At 43.6% G+C, this 16,344-nt stretch overlaps 1 protein-coding gene across 1 annotated transcript in view; it reads left to right on the top strand.

Annotated features, from left to right (window-relative positions):
• Positions 1 to 16,344, top strand: part of OCRL (OCRL inositol polyphosphate-5-phosphatase) — a 51,352-nt gene that overhangs the window by 18,061 nt on the left and 16,947 nt on the right. The window contains exons 13-18 of the mRNA XM_038747601.1: positions 872 to 983; positions 4,154 to 4,263; positions 4,500 to 4,635; positions 6,280 to 6,390; positions 12,248 to 12,413; positions 12,746 to 12,981. Coding sequence (XP_038603529.1) covers positions 872 to 983; positions 4,154 to 4,263; positions 4,500 to 4,635; positions 6,280 to 6,390; positions 12,248 to 12,413; positions 12,746 to 12,981 — 871 coding nt within the window. The remainder of the gene's footprint in view (positions 1 to 871; positions 984 to 4,153; positions 4,264 to 4,499; positions 4,636 to 6,279; positions 6,391 to 12,247; positions 12,414 to 12,745; positions 12,982 to 16,344) is intronic.

Here is a 16,344-nt window from a genome sequence, read left to right as displayed (position 1 = left end):
GAGTAGGAATTGCTAACAAGGTGAGATGAGCAGAGGGATAATCAGAAGTGTGGATCGGATGGGAAGCTAAGTTGAAAAGTTAGGGGGAGGAGTGGATTTAGAGGGGAAGGTGAAGAGTTTTGTTTCAGACATATTTCAGGTACTGGTGCGACAGTCAAGTGGAGATGTCAGGGAGGCAAGAGAACATGCAGACTTGTAAATCAGATGAGCAGTTGGTGTTAGTCACATTTGAGTGTCACTCACATGGGACCTGACTTCTAATTCCGGCTCTACCACTTGTCTGTGACCTTGGGCAAGTCATTTAACTTCTCTGTGCCTATTACCTCATCTGTAAAATGGAAATTAAGACTGTGAGCCCTATATGAGGCGGGGACTGTGTCCAACCTGATTACCTTGTATCTACCCCAGCGCACAGAACAGTGTCTGGCACATAGTAAGTGCTTAATAAACAGTAATCGTATTTATTGAGCACTTCCTGTGTGCAGATGACTGTACTAAACACTTGGGAGAGCACAATACAATAGAATTAGCGGCTGTGAGCCCTGCCTATAGCAAGCTTGACATCTAGAGTTGGTGACAGATACTGGTATGAATAAATACCACTTAATTAAAAAAGCAGTAACTGAGCCATAGGAACTGATGATTTCCCTGAGCGAATGAAGTAGCTGATTCTTTCTACCTCCCCCTCCTGTGTGAGGATTGAGGGCAAGGACCTTGAGCCTCTCCCTGAAAATATGGAAACAAATGAGCTTGAAGCATCATTCCCTACTTGGCCTTTTTCAGCTTCTGCTGGTTGTTTTTCTGTACATCATTTCTGAAAAGAATTCTGTTGCCAATTGCTGTGCCCTTCTGTGTTTGTCCCACTTCTCAGCGTTGTGATTTGGTTGGGAGACTTAAACTACAGGCTCTGCATCCTCGATGCCAACGAGGTAAAAAGTCTGATTAGTAGGAACGACATTCAGAAACTGTTAACGCTTGATCAGGTAAGTGAACTGAACCACCGTGTTACTGGGGCTCTCCCGGGAGGTTGAAATCCAGCGGGTTGGGTTGTGGAGCTGAATATTGGAGGGGTAGCTAGATTTATCAGGTAAGGACTTGGAGGGGAGTCCCATTGTGCCCATGTAAAATGTTGCTTTAAACTAAGTGCCATTTTCACAAAGTGCCCAGTCAAAAATGTGTGCTCAGTCAGTCGTATTTATCAAGTGCTTACTGTGTGCAGAGCACTGTACTAAACCCTTGGGAGAGTAAAGTATGAAAATATAACAGACATTTTTCCCTGCCCACAGCGAGCTTACGGTTTAGATGGGCAGGCCTGGGCCAAAGCATTCATCTTCCTCACTGTCATCACTGTGTTGGTTGAGCACACTTAGGGCAGAGAATTCAATTGGTACTTGAGGGCATATTTTAGGGTAGAATTTCCCAATCTGTTTTGATGTAAGGTACCTGACCCCATGAAGAGGTTGATGTGCTCTCTCACCCATCCTGCCATTCTACAAGCCCCCAAAACCTGGAAGAAAATGGTCTCAGCTGGTTTCTGCATAAATGCCTGCAGTCTATATTTAGACAATCTGAGTCAGTCGTATTCACTGAGCATTTACTGTGTGCAGAGCACCATACTAAACACTTGGAAGAGTACAATATAACGGAATTGGTAGACATGTTCCCTGCCCGTAATGAGCATACAGTCTAGAGTGTCAGAATGAAGTTCAAGATTCCTAGGACTCACTGACTCAATCTGGTTTAAAGATTAAACATTCTAATAGGGCAAGGCTAGACAAATAAATATGCATTCACTGTATGCCCATATAGATTCAATAAAGGGAAGAGGTTTTGATGGGAAAGATATTTTTATGGTGGGTTGAATACGATTGGGTTGAAAAGCCGGGAAGATAATTGAAAGCTTCAGTCAATCAGTGGTGTTTATTGAGCGCTTTCTGTGTGTAGAGCACTGTGATAAATGCTTGGGAGAGTGCAGTATAACAAAGTTAGACATGTTCCCTGTCTGCAGTGAATTTATAGTCTAGAGGGGGAGACAGACATGTATATACATAAAACTATGAATATGTACATAAGTGCTGTGGGGCTGAGGGAGGGGTGAATAAAGGGTGCAAATTTAATTATAGGAACAATGCAGAGGGAAGTGGGAGAAGTGGAAGGAGGGCTTCATTAGGAAAGACTTCTTGGAGGAGATGTGCTTAATCAGGTGGGGAGAATGATCATCCGTTGGATATGAAGAGGGAGGGCATTCCAGGCCAGAGGCAGGATGTGGGCAAGAGATGGGCAATGAGATATAGACGAGATTGAGGTACAGTGAGTAGGATGGCATTAGAGGAGTGAAGTGTGTGGGCCGAGTTGTGTTAGGAAATCAGCAAGGTAAGGTGGGAAGCTTCCTGGAGGAAGTGCAACTTGAGCCCTGATTTAAAGGTACGGGGTGCAGTTTGGTGTGGGGGTCTTTGGGGGGCGGCTGTTGAATTAATTCAAAGCCGGCTGGATGCTAGCTCAGGTGGGTGCAAGGGCTACAGGGAAAAACAGTTTCTCCAGAATGGAGGTGCTGGCTGACCGGTAGTAGTGACTCCGTGTGGATGCGTAAGGCAGGGCTAGCTGATCCAAGAGTTTGGGAGCAAGGGAGGAGTTATGTACCAATTAAGAAAATCCTCTTTTTGTTGGGGATTCCTTTGAGAGATGAGAATAGGACTCAGAAGGTATCTGATTTGTGGGGAGCATCAATGTATCCTGGCCCTTAGAGGAGGGATATTGATTTCTTTCAACCTAGCCTTGGTTTTCTGTAGATACATCGAATCGAGGCTTTCCTTTTTACTTCTTTAATTGTTCCTTCTTGGCTCCGTTTCTCCCCCCCCTCCTCTGCCTCCCCCAGGATAACTACTGGGCCAGTCACTCTCCTCTCTGCACTCACTCTCAGGGAGCCCATCCAATTCTGGGAGCCTCTGTCATCTTTTTTTTGTTGACGCCTCCCATATCTGAATTTCCATCCATTTGCTATCTCTAAATGGACTTTTTGATGTAATCTACATCTCCAGCCCTGATCTCTCTCCCTCTGTGAGGTCTCACATTTCTTCCTGCCTTCGAGACAACTCTACTTGGACGTCCTCCCGTCACTTCAAGCTTATCATGTCTAAAACAGAACTTCTTATCTTCCCACCCAAACCTTGTCCTCCCCCTGACTTTCCCATCATTGTAGATGTACCACCATCCTTCCTGCCTCACAAGCCCCTAACTTAGGTATTATCCTTGACTCATCTCTCTCATTCCACCCACATATTCACTATGTCACCAAATCCTGTCAGTTCTGTCTTTACATTGCTAAAATCCACCGTTTCCTCTTCATCCAAACTGCTGCCATGTTGATCCAAGCACATATCCTTTTTGCCTCCTTTTTGATCTTCCTGACTCTTGTCTCTCCCCACTTCAGTCCATAGTTCACTCTGCTATCCAGATCATTTTTCTAAAAAAATGTCCAGGCCATGTCTCCCTCCTTCTCAATAACCACCAGGGGTTGCCCATTCACCTCCACCTCAACAGGAACTCCTTGTCGATTTTGAAGCAGTCAACATTTCGCCTCTTGACTTGCCTCGGTGGTTTCCTACTATATCCCAATCCACGCACTTTGCTGTTCTAACACCAACTTACTTACTGTACCTTGATCTCATCTGTCTCATCACTGACCCCTTGACTACGTCCTGCATCTGACCCTGAACTGCCTCCCCTCAATAAATGACAGACCACCACTCTCCCTTCAAAGCCTTATTAAAATCGAGAACTTCCCTGAATAAACCCTCTTTTTTCCCCTACTCCTCCTCCCTTCATATAGCCTTTACCCTTGGATATGTACTCTTTAAGCACTTGATACTCCCCCACCCCCTGCACCCTCAGCCCTTATGCATGTATTTGTAATTTATATATTGTCTGTATCCCCCTGTAGAGTATAAGCTACTTGTGGGCATGGAGCGTGTTTACCAACTCTTGTAGTACACCTTCCCAAGCACTTAGTACAGTGCTGTGTACATAGTTAGGGTTCAAATACCATTGATTAAGTAGTTGGTCCTTAGTGGCAAATGGGAAGAACATCATTAATGTATTCTTCAGGTACACTGAAACCACTGGCGTGCTAATGGATTATTTCCTTTCATCCCAGTTGAATATTCAGCGATCACACAAGAAAGCTTTTGCTGACTTCATTGAAGGTGATATTAAATTCATCCCTACTTACAAATTCGACTCTAAAACAGACAACTGGGATTCCAGGTAAAGCTATTACTGGGAAATAATTGTGTATGCCATCAAGTTTGAGCCTTGCCTTTTTCCAAAATTTACACCTAAGATCCAGAAAAATATTTCTGGGGGAAGTCTCTTAGGTTGAGTGCATTGGTTATGATTTAAATCTAGCAGGCAAGTCTGGATTTTTGAGATCGTGTTGCCTTCCTGTTCTGGAATGGGTATCACTGCCCTGGTAAGTTATAGCATTTTTTGTTTCTCTACAGTGGGAAATGCCGAGTTCCAGCCTGGTGTGACAGAATCCTTTGGCGCGGGACAAACATTCAGCAGCTCAATTACCGGAGCCACATGGAACTGAAAACCAGTGACCACAAGCCTGTCAGCTCACTGTTTCTTATTGGGGTAACTATTGCTTCCTGTCTTTTTTTGTTGGTTTTTTACATTTTTTTAATGATGGCTTAAAAAGAAGATTATTCCTAAGTGATTACTTGATTATGCAACTCTCCAACATGAGGGTTTTATAGTTTTAATCTCCAAGCTGATATCCAGTCATGGTAAACAACATTTAGTCACAGAAAGGTGTTAAATTATCTGCATTCTTGCTGTTTCTGGACTTCAATGGAGCCAGTCTTAATAACATTGATGATGGCATTTATCAGGCACTTACTGTTTGCCAAGCACTGTGCTAAACACTGGGATAGATGCAGAGTAATCAGATTGGACAGAATCCCTGTCTCCCCTGGGGCTCTTGGTCTGAGGTGGAGGGAGAATGAGTATTCAATCCCCATTTTTACAGATGAGGGAACTGAGGCACAGACTAGTGAAGTGACTTGTCCAAGGTCATAAAGCATGCAAGCGGGGAACTGAGATCTCCTGATTCCGTTTGGTTTTTTGTATAGGTTAGTGCAGAGAGATGGCACTCCCTCAGCCCTTGGAAAGCCTCATAAACTATGTATTTATAGTTTTTTCTACATTTTTCTTCAGAAACGCTCAGGACATATTTCTCCACTCTTCAAGAAAATCCAGTGGTTTCCCATCCACCTCAAATGAAAACACTTCACAATTGGCTTTAAAGCACTCGATCACCTTGCCCCCTCCTACCTCACCTCCTGCAACCCAGCCTGCACACTTCACTCCTGTAAGGCTCACCTACTCGATCTCGTATATCTCGCCACCAACCCCTCTCCCACATCCTGCCTCTGGCCAGGAAATGCCCTCCCTTCTAAAATCTGACAGTTACTTCCCCCACCCACCTCAAAGCCTTATTGAGGGTGCCCCTGCAAGAGGTCTTCCCTGACTAAGCCTCCCTTTCCTCTTCTCCCACTCCCTTCTGTCACCCTAATTTTCTTGCTTTGTTCATCCCCTTTCCCAGCCCCACAGCACTTGTGTACATATCTGTAATTTATTTATGTATATTGATGTGTGTCTATCCCCGCTCTAGTCTGTAAGCTTGTTGTGGGCAGTGAACGCGTTTGATGTTGTATTGTACTCTCCTAAGCTTTTAATACAGTGCTTTGCACACAGTAAGCACTTAATAAATACAATTGAATGAATGTAAAACGTCTCACAAATTTAATGTTCTTCACAATCACTTACATTGTTCCTCAGTACACTCCTGAGCAGTAAAGCAATATTGCATATTTAATAACGAGTAAATCGAAGCACAAAGAGCTAGGAGTAGAGTAAGGGTTAGAACTGAGGCGGTGAGTCTCCAGTCTGTACCTTTGCTCTGAGGGGCTTATTGGTGAATACTGGTCATCTGGTACACTGATGATTCCCCCATGTACTGTGATCCTATCAGTCCAGCTTCCACGGCTGAAGGACAGTTACATGCCCTTTCTTGGAACCTGTTGCCAGGACTGCTACTCTCAACAAAGTGTCCTTCAGTTCGTGATTGGCGTTATGTAATGTCCATGGAGTTTCCCAGGAGGCATTGAAATTCTGCATTTTTTATTTTTCTTCAGTCACCATTTCAGATTGGCTGAGAAACTCTGTGTTGTGAGTTTGGACCAAGTGAAATGAAAAAGGGGACATGTTTTCTTTCAGGTGAAGGTTGTGGATGACCGGAGGTACCGGAAGGTGTTTGAGGACATTGTTCGCATCATGGACCGAATGGAGAATGATTTCCTTCCTTCATTAGAGCTCAGTCGGCGGGAGGTGAGAGCTAGTTTCTTATCATTAATAATGATAATGATGATGGTAATGATAATTATGGTATTTAAGTGCTTACTTTGTACTAAGCACTGTATTAAGTGCTGGGGTAAATACAAGATCATCAGTTTGGACATCGTCTCTGTCCCTTGTAGGGTTTACAGTCCAAGGGGGAGGGAAGGCAGTTTTACAGGTGAGGAAACTGAGACCCAGAGAAGTGACTTGTCCTTGTTCACCAAGCAGCTAAGTGATTTAAGTGATGGAGCCACGTCCTCTTCAGCTGCCTGTGGTGACTAGCTCAGGGTAACGTGGCGACTTCCCTTTTTAAGAACTGTTTGTGCCTCTCTAGCGTGCTGGTTTAAGAGTAATGAAGAGTGGAAATGCAAAAAGCAAGATCAGACAGAGCTACCAGACACCTCTACATAAAACCAGGAGTCTTGGGTTGCAGGTTGGAGATGTGGAGAGGGGGCAGCGAGAGCTGAGCCTGCTGCAGCAATAGCATCGTTCGCCAGCCACTGTGGAGTCAGAGGACCCGGGTCTATTTCTGGCTCCACTTGTCTGCTGTGAGACTCCACTTCTCTAGGTCTCCATTTCCCATCTGTAAAACAGAGATTAAGACTGTGGGTCCTATGTGGGTTCTAGTCCCAGCTCTGCCACTTATCTGCTGTGACCTTGGGCAAAGCACTTCACTTCTCTGTGCCTCAGTTCCCTCATATGTAAAAAGTGGGGATTGAGTGTGAACCCCATATGGGACGTGGACTGGGTCCAACCTGATTACTGTGCATCTACCCAAGTGCTTAGAACAGTGCCTGGCACATAGTAAGTACGTAACAAATACTATTAAAAAAAATCTGGGACAGAGACTGTTTCTAACCTGATTATCTGACATGTCTCCCAGGGCTTAGTACAGTGCCTGGCACATAGTAAGTGCTTAACAAAGGCCATTAAAAAGAAAATGTGTTCTGCTGACCGAAGGACCTACCTGCTCGCTCACTCTCATTCCATTGAGTAGTGCCCTGCACACAGTTATGCACTTATTAAATAGCTCTGATTGATTACTGTAGTCAGGGCACAAATTAAACACAACTTGAATCATTGAATCAAGTAATGGTATTTGAGTGCTTGCACTATGTAAGGTTGAGAGACTTCAATACAACAGAGGTGGTAGATACTTTCAGTAGTATATATTGAGTGCTTACTGTGTGCTAAGCACATGGAAGGGTACAATATAACAAACAGACACATTCCCCACAAGGAGCTTACAGTCTAAAGATACCTTACAGTCTACAGACTTGAAGAGAGAGATTAGGGAAGTAGACCCAGAGTACTAGGAAAAAATGGTATTGGGTTTGGTGTTGGGATAGAGGATTCGTGAAGTTTTTCCCAGTCAAGTCAGTTATCAGTATTAGACGGTGTACTCACCTATAAATTGAAAATGCACACATTGTCTGGCATCATTTACTGTAATAGTTGTGGTATTTGATAAATGCTTACTGTGTGCCAAACCCTGTATTAAGGGCTGGAATAGATTCAGGATGATCAGATTGGATCCAGTCCCTGTCCCACATGGGGCTCATAGTCTAAGTAAGAGGGAGAATAGGAATTGAATCCCCATTTCGCAGATGAGAAAATGGAGTCATGGAGAAGTGAAGTGACTTGCCCGAGGTGTGTCAGCGGGCAAGTGGCAGAGCTGGGATTAGAACCCAGCTCCTCTGACTCCCAGGCCTGTACTCTTTCCACTAGGCCAGATTGGTGGTGATTGGCTCCATTTTGCCACCAACCCAATTCCCATGTCCTGCCTCGGACCTGGAACTCCTCTCACCTTCAAAGTCTTCATAAAATCCCATCTCTTCTAAGAGATTTCCCTCTGACTCATTCATTCAGTCATATTTGTTGAGTGCTTACTGTGTGCAAAGCACTGTACTAAGCAAAAGGGAGAGTACAGTACAACAATAGACACATTCCATGCCCACAACGAGCACACAGTCTAAGCCCTCATTTCTGCTACTTCCTCTCCTTTCTGATTCACCCTTGCACTTGGATTTGTACCAATTATTCTTCAGCCCCATGAGACTTAAATGTTCATATCCATAATTTATATTAATGTGTGTCTTCCCCTCTAGACTGTAAGTTCCTAGTGGGCAGGAAATGTGAGCACCAACTCTGTTGTACTCTCCCAAGCACTTACAGTGTTCTGTACACAGTGAGCACTCAGTAAATACCATCGATTGAGCACCTACACTTGGGAAAGGATAGCAAAAACCAGACCTCCATTCCCTGCCCTCTGTAAAACCACCATTCTAAGTCAGCCTTGAGTAGAAGAAAGCTACTTGCTGGAAGAGATTTTATTGAAGAGTTATTCTGAGTGATCAGCTTCATAAGATGCTCATCTTATTTGGCATTTGGATTTTTTCTTCCTATGATGTTATTCATCATTAAGCTTGCCTTCGGACATTTTTTGTTTTCAGAAGCAGCATGATCTAGTGGATAGACATGGGCCTGGGAATCAGAAACATCTGGCTTCTAATCCCACCTCCGCCACTTTTCTGCTGTGTGACCTCGGGCAGGTCACTTTTATGGGCCTCAGTTCCCTCATCTGTACAACGGGAATTAAGACTGTGAGCCCCATGTGGGATAGGGACTGTGTCCAGCCTAATTACCTTGTGCTTGACACATGGGAAGCGTTTAACAAATACAATCATTATTGCTATTTTTATTACATCAGGCAGGTTCTTCAAGCTTCTTGAGGGCAGGGATTTTGTCTGTTTCTTTTCTTGCCCTCTTCTAGAGTATTCCTGCAACTCGGTCCATCCCACTGATTGAAGGGAAAGAAAAAGAGACAGAAAAGAAGTCTGAGTTGATATACAGAGTGTACATTCAAATACCATTGATGTACAAAAAGGCAAAAGAATATAGGAATAATGAATTTTGCAGGAGCAGTCACTGAAAATGTGAAGGCAAAGCTCAAGGCCACCTTTGCTCTTGTAATCAGAGATTAGAAAAAATGATGGAAAGAATGCACATCAAGTTTGCAGATGACATTGAATTGAGCAGTTGAGCTAAAGCATTGGATGGCAGAAATAAAACTGAATAGAGTAAAGAAGTGAGCCTTCAAAGTAGGATGGAATTCAGTTGGACACAAAGAAACAGCACCACCACAGTGTCAGGGTAAGGAAACGCATTGGCTAAGCACAAGTAGAGCAGGAAAAAGTACATTTATAAAGTCTGGTGGACAGTAGTCAGTCCGTTAAGACTGTAATAATAATGATAGCATTTATTAAGCGCTTACTATGTGCAAAGCACTGTTCTAAGCACTGGGGAGGTTACAAGGTGATCAGGTTGTCCCACGGGGGGCTCACAGTCTTGCCATTTTACAGATGAGGTAACTGAGGCACAGAGAAGTTAAGTGACTTGGCCAAAGTCACACAGCTGACAGTTGGCGGAGATGGAATTTGAACCCATGACCTCTGACTCCGTCCTCCGTCCATCCGTGCTCTTTCCACTGAGCCACACTGTAAGCTCCTTCAGGACAAGGATCATGTCTACCAACTCACTGTATTGTTCTCTCCCAAGTGGTTAGTATAGTGCCCTGCAACCAGTAAGTACTCAGTAAAAGCCATTGACTGATGTTCAAGAACCAGTAATATTCATTCTACTGTACTCTGTATTGTTCTGATCCTAATTAGAATATTGTCTCCAGATTTGGTCCCAGTAGTCTTAAAAGGGGGGAAAAGAATCCAGAAAGGGTCCAGAAAAATATGTGAAGTGTAAACGAAGCAGCGTGGCTCAGTGGAAAGAGCACAGGCTTTGGAGTCAGAGGTCATGGGTTCGGATCCCAGCTCCATCACGTGTCTGCTGTGTGACCTTGGGGAAGTCACTTAACTTCTCTGAGCTTCAGTTGCCTCATCTGTAAAATGGGGATGAAGAGTGTGAGCCCCATGCGGGACAACCTGCTCACCATGTATTCCCCCCCCCCCACCCCGCCAGCGCTTAGAACAGTGATTTGCACATAGCGCTTAAAAAATGCCAACATTATTATTATTAATATGAAGAGGATACTGACCAGCTCTCCATTCCCAGAAAGGCTGAATAAGAGGAAAGGAGCTGAAATTGCTGCATAAAGCTTAGTTTAAAATAATGACATTCATGACTGAAAAGGAAGCTAAACATCCACCAGTCTCCTATAGGAGAATAGGGAATCCCTTCCCTACAGACATTTAAAATCCCCCCACAAATGGTTTAGACATTGATCTTCCAAGACAAGGGACTGGACTAGAGAAGACCTCTTAATGTCCCTTTCATCTCGATTTTGTGCCACAACAGGTGGTAATTCATCTGAAGTTACTGAAATGAAGCAACATTGGAAACCTTTAATATAGTATCAGTACCTTTTTTAGATAGGGTAAAGTGAAAGAAATGAAAACACCCGAAGAACATGCTTGCATGGGACTTTTTTCAGTGCTCTCAAATAAACTAGATGGATTTTTTTTTTCAAGTTCAAGCTTATTCAGTCTCTTGAAATGATGGGCTGTTTAACGGGCTTTTGAGAAGGTACAAGTAAGTGGTTTTGTTGGACACTAAAGAAGCCTTTGGCTTCAGGAGAAAGATTCTTCCCTCAATTCAGGTTGAGGGAAGAATCAGGGAGTGACGGAAGAATTTTCTCCCCCTCTGAACTCAGGTTCTTTGTTCCAAGGCCTGTAGGAGTGAATGAGTTAAAAAATATTAGAAACCAGGAATGTTCTAGGTGAAAGGAATACCAGACACTGCAAGCTACTACAGCTTACAGTTAAATATTACAGTTAAATACATTTAAGGATTGCCACCTACACTGCAGCAGCTTTGGGGGCCTGTAACACCAAGCCAAGGAGGAAGGAGTGTTTTCAATTTTTGTCCCTTTTGAGTGGCACCTCCTTCTCTAGCCACTAACTCTTTTTCCTCCTGAATGACAGTTTCCATTCCTCTTTCCTCCCCAAGTCCCCAAATTGGCCTAATATCACTGCATCTCACTAGAAAATTGGTCATAACTCCAGCACCTCTGCCCCCCAGTAAATTAATCAATGGTATTTAGTGAACTCTTAAATATGTGCAGCTTGGAAGAGTACAATATAATAGGGAAAGCAGCCTGACCTAGTGGATGGCCCAGCCCATCCACAGTCTGGGCTAGTGGATAAAGCCCAGGCCTGGGAGTCAGAGGACCCGGGTTCTAATCCTCACTCCACCACTTGTCTACTGTGGATCTTAGGCAAGTCACTTCTCTGTGCCTGTTACCTCAACTGTAAAATGGCAACTAAGACTGTCAGCCTTATGTGGGGCAGGGACTGTCTAACCTAATCATCTTGTATTTAGAACAGTGACTGGCACATGGTAAGTGCCTAACAAATACCTTTTTAAAAAAGAGTTAGCAGATACAGTCCCTGCCCACAAAGAGCCTGCCATCTAGAGGGAGAGGCAGCATCTCCAGAAGTAAAGAGGGGAGTGTTTTTGAGCCTTTTTCCAGAAAAGTATGAAAGTGTGTGTATGCACACCCTGCTCTAGTCTTAAAGCCCCATTTGTTGGGCTTATGCAGCTCTCGCTGAGGGGGAGGGAGTGCGAAGTCAGAAGTCGGGAGGGCAGAAACTAGGGGAATTGACACACAGTTCTTACATCTGCCATCCGTTCTGCCCACCTCTAACTGACTGAAATTTGCCTCCAGCCTGTTGCTTCCTCAAGTGGTCCCCCAGGTCATCTTCCGCTGTATGTTAACAAGTACCTCCCAGCTCAAGTGGGATCCTCTCCCACAGTTTTGGTCTTCCCCAACATAATTCCACCAATTCGGCTTCTTCCTCCCAGTACCTCAAGTTTCCTGTGTCTTCTTGTTCCACAGTTTGTTTTTGAAAAGGTGAAGTTTCGACAGCTGCAAAAAGAAAAGTTCCAGATCACAAACAACGGCCAGGTCCCTTGCCATTTCTCTTTCATCCCTAAGCTCAACGACAGCCAGTACTGCAAGCCGTGGCTTCGTGCTGAACCTTGTGAGGGCTACCTAGAGCCAAGTGAGTTCAACCCTTTGGAGCCTTTTCCTCACCTTCCCATAATCCCATTCCTCCTCCAATTGTCCCGACGTGACCCAAGCCATGTTCTGACTGTCCGTCACCTGTCATTTTAGCCCTGTCTAATGGTGCCTGCATTTGAATAATTGTAGTTGTTAAGTGCTTATGCATGCCGAGCACGGTACCAAGTGCCAGGCTAGATACAAGAGAATTGGGTCCCTTCCTTTCTCCCCGATTTTTTTTCCCAAGAAGAGTGATTCTGTTGATCCCTTTGTCTGGATTGTTTTTCCAGTAGAAGCTTCTGCCAATGCCAAGTGATATTGGTCTCATTTCAGATGAGACCATGGACATTTCCCTGGATGTGTATGTCAGCAAAGACTCTGTGACAATCCTGAACTCAGGGGAAGACAGCATTGAAGATATCCTTGTCCTTCACCTGGATAGAGGCAAAGATTATTTCTTGACCATCAGTGGGAATTACCTGCCCAGCTGTTTTGGTACCTCCCTGGAAGCCTTGTGTCGAATGAGAAGGCCGATCCGAGATATTCCCGTCACTAAACTCATAGACTTGGTAAGAGCCATTCCTCGAGCTGAATAACATAAACCAAGTGGACCTTAATTCCCTTATTCATTCATTCGTATTTATGGTGTGCTTACTATGTGCAGAGCACTGTACTAAGTGCTTGGGAAGTACAAGTCGGCAACATATAGAGACGGTCCCTACCCATTAACAGGCTCACATTCTAGAAGGGGGAGACAGACAACAAAACAAAACATGTAGACAGGTGTCAAAATCGTGAAAAAACAAGCCCCCTCAAAGAGAAAATGACTGGTTACAATTTTACAAATCTGCAGAATTGAGCCAGTAGCTTTAGAAAATCAAAGTTAGATGAGAGTTTTGCGTATATTTTTGTTTCTCAAGTAAATGCCAATTCGGAAAATCATCCCAGGCTGTGTAGTTGCAAAGTGATTTTATGTCGGCCCACTCTAGAAGCATCTAAAAAAACTATCCTTTCAACAGCATATCTCCATGTGGTTCGAGAGTCTTTAGGTTAAAAAAAATGTTTTGTAGGATTGTGAATAATATCTGGTGAAAGGTTAAATTTTTTTCTCTCTGAAAAAGTTAATTTTGAAATAAGAATATAATGAAGAATGTTATAGGTCGCTTTTTCCTCCCTTACATTGCAGGCTTAATATTGTATTATGTAGAAAGAATAATATAGAAATGTTTTGGAGATACCCTGAAGGCAAAGAGGAAACTTCCATGTTTGTGCCAGGTGTGTGACAGAAATAGTACAATTGTTGATCTTGAACCTTGTAAATTTGAGGGAAGGCTGATTTTCTTTTCAGCTCTTTTGCCAGTTTAATTATCCCTGCACGTGGCTCTTATTGAAAACAGGAGATACCAAATTTGCTGTTGCAAGAGGGTGATTGTCTTGAGACGATTTAAGTAATGTAGAAACCAAAGTCATCATATTTAGCAAGCTTCTGGTTCTAAGCTAATTAGTCCTCGGCTCTTCCGCCATCTCCAAGCTAGAAAGTAGATTTATGCCTTTAAGCTATGCCGTTTCCTCAGGAAAGCCTCGAGATTCAGTTCTTGGCCCTAAGCAATTTTCGCCTGTCTTCCTCTTCCTTCCTTTTAGTGTCTCTACTTCTAACCTAACTTCCTGTTTCTAGGGGGATAATTAGTCAATCATCTCTGCCACTCGTTTTCTTTATGAAGCAACATGCCTTTATTTCCTTAAACTTTAAGATGCTCCACCGAACAAATTCTACATCATACCACTTCCAAGTTAACTTTGTAGCTCGGAAAGGGAATGTCTTTCTCTCAATTTATTTCTTGCCTGTTTTCCTTGGTGTTTGTCTTCTAAATAAATTTTTAGGCTATTGTTATATGCCACAAACAAGACTCAGGTTTTGAGATGACTGCTACTTGTTGCCATGTCACCCTTTGTCTTGACCCTATTAATTGCAAGAATTGCTATCCGTAATCTTTTAAAAACATCATCCTTGCCTTGTGCAACAGCCTTGGATCATAGATTTTTCCCTTTCACTTTTCATTCCAGCTAGTGTTTGCTGCTCCATTCTCTCCATTTCAAAAGTTGCTGATAAATTTTTTGTTGTTGCTTTTCTTGCTCGGTTTATCTCTCCTTTGATATTATTCACTGTCTCCTATCATGAGGCATTTTAAACAAAATTTTTGTAGTCAAATGATGAGAACATGTCTGCAGCTGGAAGGTATCCTATTTATTTCTTTGCAAAGATAAATGTGCCATCGGGCAAGTTTTTTTAGTGTTTAGTAACTAAAGAGAGACAGTTACTAAGAAAAACAGCGTGGCCTAGTGGATAGAGCATGGGCCCGAGAGTCAGAAGGACCTGGGTTCTAATCCCAGCTCCACCACTTGTTTGCTTTGTGATCTTGGGCAAATCACTTCATCTATGTCTGTTACCTCATCTATAAAATGGGGATTAAGACTGTGAGCCCTGTGTGGACCAGGGACTGTGTCCAACCTTATTAACATGTATTACAGTGCCTGGCACATAGTAAGTGCTTAACAAAAACCATAAAAAAAAAAACCAGGTGGCTGGTTATGGATTTCAGGAATCTTATTGAGAAATTTTCTGGAGGTAAAATGCTTTTTAGAACTTTTTTTTTCATAGCTTTCAGTGTACGATCCCTATCATCATCATCATCAATCGTATTTATTGAGCGCTTACTGTGTTCAGAGCACTGTACTAAGCGCTTGGGAAGTACAAATTGGCAACATATAGAGACAGTCCCTACCCAACAGTGGGCTCACAGTCTAAAAGGCAAGTCTAAAAGGGGGGCTCACAGTAAAAGATCTAACTTGCAGAAGGGGTCAGAAGCTTTCACTACTATCAGTATTAAAAGTAGCAGCATGGTCTAGTGGAAAGAGCATGGGCCTAGGAGTCAGAGGATTGTGGGTTCTAATCCCAGCTCGGCCACATGTCTGCTGTGTCACATTGGGCAAGTCACTTCTGCGTTGTTCCTCAGTTACCTTTTCTGTATAATGAGGATTTAAGACTGTGAGCCCCATGTGGGGCAGGGATTGTCCAACCTGATATCTACTTCAGCTCTTAGAACAGTCATTGCAAGTAGTGCTTAACAAATATCCCAATTATTGTGATTATTATTATTAAATGTTATCCCTGGTAGATGCTCGGAAACTCACTCTCTCAATTTTGGGAGTATGTTGACTTGCTTGAAGACACCCACAATCCCCATGAAATTATGACCAGAGACATCTTAAATAGCCCGGAGTCCAACAGTGGATGCCTGGTTAGGCCTACATGCTATTGGGATTTGTAGTTCCGTGACTGCTCTGTTCTGCTCCCGGGTGGAAGGTGACTGGGGAAGCTGCTGCTCGGGGGGGGCTGGGGAGGGAATGTGTCTGTTATATTGTACTCTCCCAAGCGCTTAGTACAGTGCTCTGCACATAGTGAGTGCTCAATAAATACGACTGACTGCAGATGAACGTCTCTGCATGTGTCAGATTTAGCTACCACACTTCCTGCTGAGAGAATGGGGGCGGGGACAGGACATATGTCACGTTTATGTGTACACCGAATATAGGCTACCCTCATGAATATTTGGTCTTGTCTTAGAGAGGAAATGAGGCATAGTAACCACTTACGCATAATGGTAGCTCTGCTCCCTGACCCCCCCTTAACTGGCCCACCCTACTCCAGCTCTTAATAGTTTGTATCTGCTCTCTGTGGCATCATTGTCTGCCAATTCTATTATTGCCATAGCATATTGATTGCTCAACTACACCCTGTGATGCCATCGCCTACTTTTATCATTGCTACTGTTTTATTGCTTCTGCATCTCAATTGTTAACCCCCCGCGGTACTGTCACTCGCCCTGCTGACCTCACCATGAACTTTCAGTTCCCTTGCTCCCAACTGCCAT

The sequence above is a fragment of the Tachyglossus aculeatus genome, chromosome 6, assembly GCF_015852505.1.
Source record: "Tachyglossus aculeatus isolate mTacAcu1 chromosome 6, mTacAcu1.pri, whole genome shotgun sequence".
Taxonomy (NCBI): Eukaryota; Metazoa; Chordata; class Mammalia; order Monotremata; family Tachyglossidae; genus Tachyglossus; species Tachyglossus aculeatus.
Note: the sequence above shows the minus strand (reverse complement) of the source record. Positions and strands in the feature narration are given on the sequence as shown.